The sequence below is a fragment of the Nymphaea colorata genome, chromosome 3 (assembly GCF_008831285.2).
Source record: "Nymphaea colorata isolate Beijing-Zhang1983 chromosome 3, ASM883128v2, whole genome shotgun sequence".
NCBI lineage: Eukaryota > Viridiplantae > Streptophyta > Magnoliopsida > Nymphaeales > Nymphaeaceae > Nymphaea > Nymphaea colorata.
This window is the reverse complement of record NC_045140.1, coordinates 20,451,092-20,460,347: the sequence shown is the minus strand read 5'-3', so window position 1 is coordinate 20,460,347 and position 9,256 is coordinate 20,451,092. Positions and strand designations below refer to the sequence as shown.

The window sequence follows — 9,256 nt, the reverse complement described above, 5'->3', positions numbered from 1 at the left end:
TCTAGGTCGCTTGCTTGGCATTCAATGTTCCTAAAGAGCTGATTTGAATAGGTTGGAATGATCCAATTATCAACTTAAACAATGAAAATTTGGCTCTGAATTCGATAAAAATGGGGTTTGTTTACAAATTATAAGGGCGGTTCCATGATTCTGTTTCGTATTATTCAAATCAAAATAGTAATGAAAGAATGTAAAGCAGCAAGAAAATGAAATCGAAACCTTGCAAAAAATTATTGATGAAAAGAGAGAAGGAAAAGAAAAAAGCAGGGTCTTATAAAATTCTAGGTCGGTTGCTTGGCATTCAATGTTCTTCAAAGTTAAAGGGAGACTAAGCTGAAAAGCCACTTTACTTTCCCACTTGGGTTGGAAACAGATGGAATTAGATATTGACATCAAAATGCAGGAGAGTTCAGATCAAAATTTGCTTCTGTATATGAGAAATCAACAATATCTTTATGCCAGCTTTCGACCGCTTGCAATCCTGCTTTCAATGTCTCAAATATCACCAGTGTAAATCAGAGTTGAGAACATGATAGGAAAAATGATGAAATCCATTTTTGAGTCCCTGTATCTGAACCGGGAATTTACTTCTCTATGCGACACCAACGCCGTATTTTGCATGGCTTAGATCTCAGGTTCATGGCTTTCGGCAAGGATTTTACACTCTTGGTTCGAAAGATGCATCAATTATATGAACCAAAATTCGTGTCTCCTTAATCTATAGATCTGAAGCCACATGTTTCGGCTAGAGATCCAAATATTTGGTGAACAAAAGGAATCTCAAATTTATGATCTTAAGATCAGAAGTTTGATGACACAGTGAATTTAAGGTGAGCTCCGGATGCGCCCTCCAAATATCTTGTAGGTTAGAGGCTACCATTTCTGAAACACATGGTTGTGCGCCACAATGAGGAGAGAGACTATTCCGGTGCTTAATAACCTTAGTCGTTGAATTCATATCCATGAAAAGTGTTGAATTCACAGCCATTGCTGAAACATTGTGGCCCATCAGTAAGTTGAATTTTCCACATCAAATTGAAAGTTGTAACTTTTCTTTCTCTCACTTGTGTTGTCTTGTATTTTCTATTTTGTTTTTGAGGTTAGTTCTTGTATTTAGGGAACTTCTTGTCTCCAAATTTTATTATGCATTTTTATTTTATCAGTTCTCTGTCGACCGACCGTTTGACATGGAAAACATGATTCGGTTCATGCTTATGTAGCCTATGCCAAATTTTGGTCGTTGCTATTTTGACTGCACAATTACATTGCCGACACATCTAAAGGCTCTTTGATGATGAAAAAACGGTCGTGCTTGTTATTATTAAAATCTTAGTGATTTCATTAAAAAGTTTCGAAAAGATTATCTACATTTAATTTTGCAGAATTTGAAAAATGGTCAGGCGCCATGTTTCATAACCAGGGAAAAAAGGATTGGCATTTGTATTTTCGGGGGACAAGCTGTGGATGACACATAGGCTTTAAGCAAGAGACCCACTGATTATGATAGCGTGATTTAACAACCCAAGTGTCTTCTTCACCTTCACATGGTATGAAGAACAACTTCCAGAATTATCATTCAATACTGAAGAGATGAGAAGGTTCATGGAAGGGAGACATCTCTCATTTTGGTCGTGTCTCTCCCAGCCAGTCACACATGGGCAGACGATGGTGGATGGCATCTTCGTTTTTCCTATTGTTCCAATAAGAATCAAGTTCTTATAGAAAAATACAAAAGAGTTTTGCTGAAAAATTTAGGAACTTATATATTGAATTCTACTTTCTCTCTCTCTCTCTCTCTCACATATATTAAGCAGGACCCATTTCCCATACAATGGAACAGATTTTTAGGCAGCAAGAAGGATGGATATTCTAAATACTGAAGTCTGAAGTCTAAAACCATCAGATATGTTCGAGTTGCATCCGGTCCTTGTTCGTTTCATCTCTTTTTCCACATTTTCTTCCTTTTCATGTTAGCAGTTTCACGGGCCCAGATGGAGCCTGACTTCAGGCAGGCACTGTCATGGCTGACCCTTCTGTCCCCATGGCTGAGCACTTGGCACATTTCTTTCCACACTGAGTTGGACGGCAGTGATCTGTTCCCACCAATTCCCTCTCGCCTGTAGGGACCTCCTCTGCCCTCAGTAAATAACAAATGCAAAAATTGCATGTGGTCTCTGGATGACAGTCTCATGACAGCGCAAACTCCACTGCAATTTTTTCTCCTTTTTTTTCTTTTAAGATGTTCTTCGTCGATCTTTGCCTGTTAAAAGGCCAAATTTGGCAGTGACTCCGATGCTCTCAGATTACGCGTGGGCTCTCTGAAACAAGCAATTTTCCTCGGGACTAGGGCGAATCAACGAGTTTAAATCAATGCTAAGTGGGCAGCTCCGTTTTTATTAACCGAGTTGGGGTGAATTCTTTCGACTGGCTTCAAAAGCTTTCAGGAAGTCATTTTTCCTTACAGGCCCAACTCCCCTTCTAACTTCAAAGTTTTAAACCAACAAGGAAAATGCGAAAACCAGTTGCAGAATGAAGTCTCTGATTTCCGCCTACCAGAAAGTTACCTTTTTATCTTTAAAATTAAGTTAATAGGAAAATGGAAAAACATGGAGGATTAAAAGCCACAACGACACAAATTCTGCGAAAGTAATGCACAGGGAAATTTAATATTCTGGGAGAAAAGGCTTCGCATCAAAAATACCCTGTTTGACTTCCTTGATAAAAAATATATTGTCCACTTGATAAAGCGGAAATATTCTTGCAAAGGAGAAAAAAGAAGCACCCGAAGTCCATAACAAATATTTTTTTCATCGGAACATTTGGTGACTTGGAAGACGATTAATTGGACGGTCATAGTGAATGGCAATTACAGCCACGTCAAATAAACAATTACAGGGTTCAACCTCGGCAACGTCATCTGTCGACGCAATCAAAAAGGAAAATCAATGACCTCAATTGGAGCCATTGAATGGTAGATAGCTACTTATTTGCAAAGGTGCAGAAACATTTCTAGATCAGAAGTTCAATATGTATTTGTGGTTGGGTGGGGGTGGGGGTGGTGTTGGGGAGGGGAGAGAGAGAGAGACAGAGATAAAGATTGAGAGAAAGCGATGGAACAGAGATGTAAGGCACAAAAAATTTACAACAATAATCATAAAGAAGTAAAATTCGTTTCCATCCTGACAGAATGCAGTTCGGGAAATTGCACCGAAAGAAGATGACGAAGCTCCCAGAAATCCTTGGACATTTTCATATGTTAGGAAGCGCAACAAGAAGAGGAGGCGAAGGAAAAAAAAAAAACAACAACAAATTGGTTCAATATACAGCTGTGACACGAGAAGCAGCGTTTCATGTGAACGGATAAAACCTTCATTGCCAATCTTTCATCACACTACCACCTCCCCATCTTAGGAAATAAATGCCATGACCAGGAGCAGTTGAGGTGGAAACTCTTGACAATGAGATGAACTGCAAACCTCCTCCTTACAATTGAAAACTCTGAGATCAACTGTGCTGGCATGCAATAAAGTGTATGGAACTTTGATCATCTTCCATGTATATTGTTAGCGATTGAAAGAAGGCTCAAGGCTTTGCATTTAAATTGCGAATTGCCGGCTCTGAAACTCTGAGTGTTCCTCCTAGCTCAACTGGAACAAGGGGAATCAAGGAGTGCAAGACATCGGTAATCAGGGGGCGATAACTGGGCTCGGGTTGCACGCAGAGGACAGCCACGGCAGCGACCTGCACAACCACTTTAATGAGGATGAACGGGATTATGGTAATTAGTGGAAGCAAGAAAATGCTTTGGTAGATCACTGCACCTGGTACAAGTGTTTCAGATCCATAGCGTTCCTGATGACGGGATCAATAATATTAGGAAGCTTCGTTCTGTCAGTGAGCTGAGGCATGGCCTGCATTAGAATCAGACGGTGTTACTGCAATAATCTTTAATTTGTCTACGGGGAATTCACTTTCATTTGGAGAATCAACTGTGATCTAGCAAGAACTCGGATAAATAAACACGAAACTTACCCATGTGACAATCGATTGGCACTGGGAGGGTGCCATTTTCTCCACCGGTCTCCTACCAAGAAGAAGCTCTAACAAGACGACTCCAAAAGCATAGACGTCACTCTTCTCCGTCAATTTGCCTGGAGATTATGGGCAGTCAACCCGATTTCGTAAGCAGAATTACAGATTGAGAAATTTCAAACAGATCGTGTTTTCAATGCAATTTGCAAACAAAATTTTGTTTGTTTCCTTTGTTATACAGAACTGTTAAAGTGGGGGCTTGAGCATTGGATAACAAAACTCAAAGACGGAAGTTCTGATTCCATCTCCAAAATTTTGGCAAAATAGATTGAGATTGAACGGTCAAAACTTAATCCTTTCTGTCCTGCATGCGGACCAATGTGGATCAGTTTTGAGGGAATGAAAGTCGTACCATCCAAAACATACTCCGGAGCGAGGTACCCCAGTGTTCCCAAAAGCTTGATATTGGCCTTATTATGGCTTCCAACGGTAACTGCAAGACCAAAGTCCGAAAGCTGCAATAAAGACAGATTCAGATGACACCAGGAAGTGGAGGTAGACGGAAAGAATTAACACCTCGACAAGTTAGTGCTTGGCAAGGAAAAGTTAAAGTCGACCTTGGCGTTGAAGTTGGAATCCAGAAGAATGTTAGAAGACTTCAGATCACGGTGGATTACAGGAGGATTGCAGTGTTCATGAAGGTACTCGAGGCCTCTGTTTCATCAGCAGAAGTTCATCAATAGCAGGAAGGTGAATCCAACGAATGAAAACCAAAGATTACAAAAGACAGCAAAAGACCTCGCTGCGTCGAGGGCAATCTTCATACGGATGTACCAAGTTAGTAATGATCCGTGTGATGGACCTAGTAGAAAAGGATCAAATCATTATCTCAGAAGCTCCTTCTTCCATTCTGTTCATTTTAATCACACCAAACAAATTTCTTTTTTTCAGTAACATATGAAAGTACCATGTAATTGTGATTCCAACGTCCCATTCTGCATCAATTCGTAGACAAGAAGGTTGGTTTCTCCATGAACGCAATATCCCAATAAAGAAACAAGATTTGGATGCCTAATTCTGCTCATCAAATCAATCTCGTTCTGAAAAGCCAATAGTAACCGAACAAAATGGTCAGGGAAACGATCGGATGACTCCAGATTTTCAGACTTATTGATTGAAGCTGGAGAACAACGTCGTTTTCAACTGGAACCAATGACAATACCTCGAATTCGCGTTGACAATCAGGGCCTGCATTATCTAATCTTTTCACTGCAGCGAGGAAATTATTATCGAAACGGGCTTTATAGACACACCCAGATCCTCCTTGCCCAAGTATGTTACTGCTATTGAAATTGTTTGTTGCCGATTCGAGGACAGCATACTCCATAACAGAAACAGATCCTTTCTTGCCGTTCATCATCAAGGAGTTGAACTTGCTCAGCATAGGAACCAAGCTAGTTCCTCCTTTGGAGATATCTGCACAAAAAAAACCAGAGGGTAAGAAGCAAAACTAACAGAGCAAAAAGCAGAGCATAAGAAACACAAAATCCAGAAAGCAAGTTTAAAAAAGTTGGTCATGGTTAGAACCGCTTTTCTTCAGTGTAGAGAGGACTACCAGAATTTTTATCATTTTTTGAGCCCGATCTACGAGTGGCACAATGACGACTGATCCAAATACAGAGTGAGAAAATTATAACAAGACCAAGGACAGAAGGAACGACTATAATGACCACCACCAATTCTTTGCTGAATCTGTGCTTCTCTCCGCTCCCATCTTCATTCTGGAAGCCTGTCACCGTATGAAAATCGATCACCACCCCGGCAAAAAGAAAGGAGACGATCTTCAGAAAAGGGGAAAAAAACAGTCAAAAATGAAAAGAATGGACTCTTTCATAGTTTACCTGGTGGAGAGACAGCCGCCATTGTTGAGGGTGACAGAACAGTTGGCAGTTCTGGCTGGATAATAACAGGATCCGGAGGATTCTGGGTGGAAAGAGAGGGAGACGAAATGGGTGATGAAAGAGGTGAAAGTCTAGCATGGCTGAGCGAAAGAGGGAGGGAGAGGACGAAGAACCAGAGGCAGAAGGGACCCCTCATTTTCTTCGGAGGGAAAGACAATAAGATTCACTTTAGCGAAAACATGGAGTAAAGATTGAATCAATCTAGACAGACTCTGGGAACTAGGTGGCAGAGAGAGATGCAAAGGAGAAAAATGGCTTGATGCAGACTGTTCAGACTCTCTGTCTCTTCCTTTTTTTTTATTTCCCTCTCCAAAATCGTGTACTACTCCTTTTTACCACCGTTGAGCTTTGAAAGGGAGAGACTAAAATAAGGAAGAAGACGTTTTGAGAAGAGAAGGCTGATGAGGGCAACGCTTTTATCATTTGGGGTAGACACAATCATGTGGTAGTTGCCAAAAGAAGCCTGCGAAAAGCAGAAGCACAGGGAGGAGAGCATGTAGGGAGAGCAGAACAGACTCGGTTCTTTTTTCTTTTCCCAAGCTTTTATTTGCCTGATTTTGATTTTTTATCTTCTATTCTAACCTTTTTCTAAGGTTCATGGAGAAGTGGAAACTACCCGATCAAATGACCAAATACCCCCAACCTTTCAGTAAAGGCCATCTTTACTGCTACATTATTACCAGAGATAAACACGAAAAGGTGTGGATCTTTGTCAATCATCAAACTGATAGTTTAGTTGCAGTTTTGAAATCATGGAAGCTACCCCACGAATCTGTGCTTATTCTATTGAACAAAGTGCCAAAATCATACTTCTTTTCATTGCCTGGGGACAAAATCTAAAATGGAGATCGTATATTGAACATTGGTTTGCTAAATTCCACACTAAGAAGTGAGCAAAACTCGATAGCAGAAAGCTTGAGGTCTGGTTTGACTCCAACAGTAACTTATCTTGTCGTTAGCAGATACCAGAATGGGTTGGTATTGGAAAATTGCGTCTGAACAAACGAATAATGATGCAGCTCTCTTGGACTTTGAGAGCGCCTGCCAGCTAACAAAGTGAAACGCCATTTTGTTTATCCGTTTTTCCTCTTATAGCCCTTCGATGAATCTCTACAATTTCCCTTTCTGTTGGATTTCTCATCGGTTGAAGGACAAGTAGATGTGCAGGGTTCCCTCGAAATTTTAGTTTTCCACGCTTGAAAATTTTCTAGTGGAAACGCGAACAATATTCTTCAACTTCTGTTTTTCTCTCTGCAGAAAATGTACATGCTATTATGGAAACGAATCTGAATCAAAGAAATGAACTGTTTTGTAGCAACAAAATCTTGCTATTGTCATCTTCTAACACAATTCACACTGCCCATTTCAATCCAACATTAAGTTGAGAAATACAGGTCTCTTTTATCGACCTGTAGATTGACCTTTAAAACAAATTACCCACAAAATAGTTTTAAGAAGAAGAAAGAGTGAGAGAGAGGTAATTTCTGATATTTCTTTTCCATGTACTGACCTGTAAGTAAACTGCTGCTTTCATTGAAAGATAATTGGTGGGAGCGGCTTTAATGCGGGTCACATGTTTATTTCCTCGCGAAAAGCAGCGGCATTCAATTGAAAAGGAAATCTTTATTTATTTCCAATTCATTCATTAAGTTTTGGCATTTTGAACAGACTGCTAGACATTTTTTGAACTTTTGAATGTTCTGGATTGCAAAAGCATGAACCATGAACCTCTTTGCTTCTGGGCATGGGTGAAGACTGAAGAGAGGGTGAAGGAGGCCCACACTCCCCCCTGAGTCAAAGAGTGACAGCACATACAATACATTTAAAACTTTATAAAAGAAAAAACAGCGATATGTGAGGGTTGGAGTGCAGGTGGGGCCAATGGACATGGCCTTTTCAAAATGGAGGGACGACACTCAGTCTCCTTTCCTTTTTTTAAATTTTCAAATGATTTCCAGGGAACGCCCACATCTGAATCTTCAAATGAACGCCCAAATCTGAATCTTCGTCACACCAATCAATAATATATATATATATATATAAACATGCAAATGGTGACTCCGGTTATCCAAAGTTTATCAATCCACTCATGAGAGCTATTCTATTCATCATGTCGGATGACTTTTTTCTTTTTGTTTTTCTCTCAAAAGTCCATTACAATAAGTTAAACGACACTTGATATATATATATATATATATAAAGAGAGAGAGAGAATATTCGCTATTTGTTTACCAAATAAATTTATATGTGAATTTTTAAAAAATTCACTTTCCATACATAAAAAAGTTTTGAAAATATCTATTTCAACCCCTTTTAAAATTTTGGAACTATCATTCATCCCTCTGAATGAGAAATTCCTAACCATGGCCCATGATCATGCATTTCATATGTTATATTATTTTTTTATTCGATTTGGGTTTTGAGAAAATTACGCCTGAATTGAATTGAGAGACTTTGTCATTCAGGCGTCTTACATATTGCAGGTCTCATGTCATACTTCCATTATGCATTCAAGAGGTGTATTATATATATAGTTGGCATACGACTGCATGCACTTGGGATGCTTATGCATTATGTTTTATTTCATATGTTATATTTAGAACTTTAAAAAGTCTGTTTAAAGCAGCTCCATCCAAATAAATACTGGTTGGTCCAGTTAGATAAATTGCAGCCCCACAACTGGAAAAAAGAAAACTTCGTTCGGTCGTTTTTAAATGAATATTTTCACAGCTTTTTTGCTTATGCTGTAAAGTTCTCAGTTTTGGAAAGAATTTAATAGTTACGGTCTTTTGGTACAGAGTTTGGCTCCATCGCTTTCAGTGTCATTAATTTCCTTCAACGGTTGGCTTTATCAGAAAAATGGATATGGATATGGATACTGATCAAAGAGATACAAATCTTAACTCAAACCAATCTAAAGGCATCCCTATCATCCAATAGATTTAGCTCTCACATAAAATAATATATAATAAATAAATAATGACAAAAAAATCTTTTTCAGTGGTGAGTTAGTTAGCATGAGTGTTTGATGTTCCCGATCTAAAATCCTTACGATTTGAAAACCGTACGTTCAAGATGATCAGACCCTTTTTCGTGGGACCTTAAATTGGTTCTTTTTTCTCAATGCAAAAAAAGCTTAATAAAATTTTTAATGATAAAATTTTCAATGACCTATGGATTTTACCATAAATCTTTTATCGATACATCAATAAAAATATAACACATCGGGTTCATGGATTTCAACTCTAAGTTAGTCAAAGTTG

General features: G+C 39.0%; 1 protein-coding gene across 1 annotated transcript; it reads right to left on the bottom strand.

The window, feature by feature from the left end:
- Window positions 1–3,124: 3,124 nt before the first annotated feature.
- On the bottom strand, window positions 3,125–6,506 carry LOC116249563 (probable receptor-like protein kinase At1g80640). Its single transcript, XM_031622689.2, has 10 exons — window positions 5,934–6,506; window positions 5,648–5,821; window positions 5,255–5,508; window positions 5,000–5,132; window positions 4,831–4,894; window positions 4,650–4,746; window positions 4,445–4,547; window positions 4,033–4,151; window positions 3,822–3,911; window positions 3,125–3,741 (listed from the first exon to the last, which is right to left on the bottom strand). Exons 1-10 carry the CDS (start codon window positions 6,127–6,129, stop codon window positions 3,583–3,585), a joined length of 1,389 nt encoding a protein of 462 aa, XP_031478549.1. The 5' UTR covers window positions 6,130–6,506; the 3' UTR covers window positions 3,125–3,582.
- Between the last annotated feature and the right edge of the window lie 2,750 nt (window positions 6,507–9,256).

Excerpts from the sequence above, each read along its gene's own strand:
- LOC116249563 (XM_031622689.2), bottom strand. The coding sequence starts at position 6,129 with ATGAGGGGTCCCTTCTGCCTCTGGTTCTTCGTCCTCTCCCTCCCTCTT. Across the intron at positions 5,509-5,647 it reads AAAAAATGATAAAAATTCTG|ATATCTCCAAAGGAGGAACT; the intron begins GTAGTCCTCTCT and ends TTTTTTGTGCAG. Across the intron at positions 4,152-4,444 it reads TCCGGAGTATGTTTTGGATG|GCAAATTGACGGAGAAGAGT; the intron begins GTACGACTTTCA and ends CATAATCTCCAG.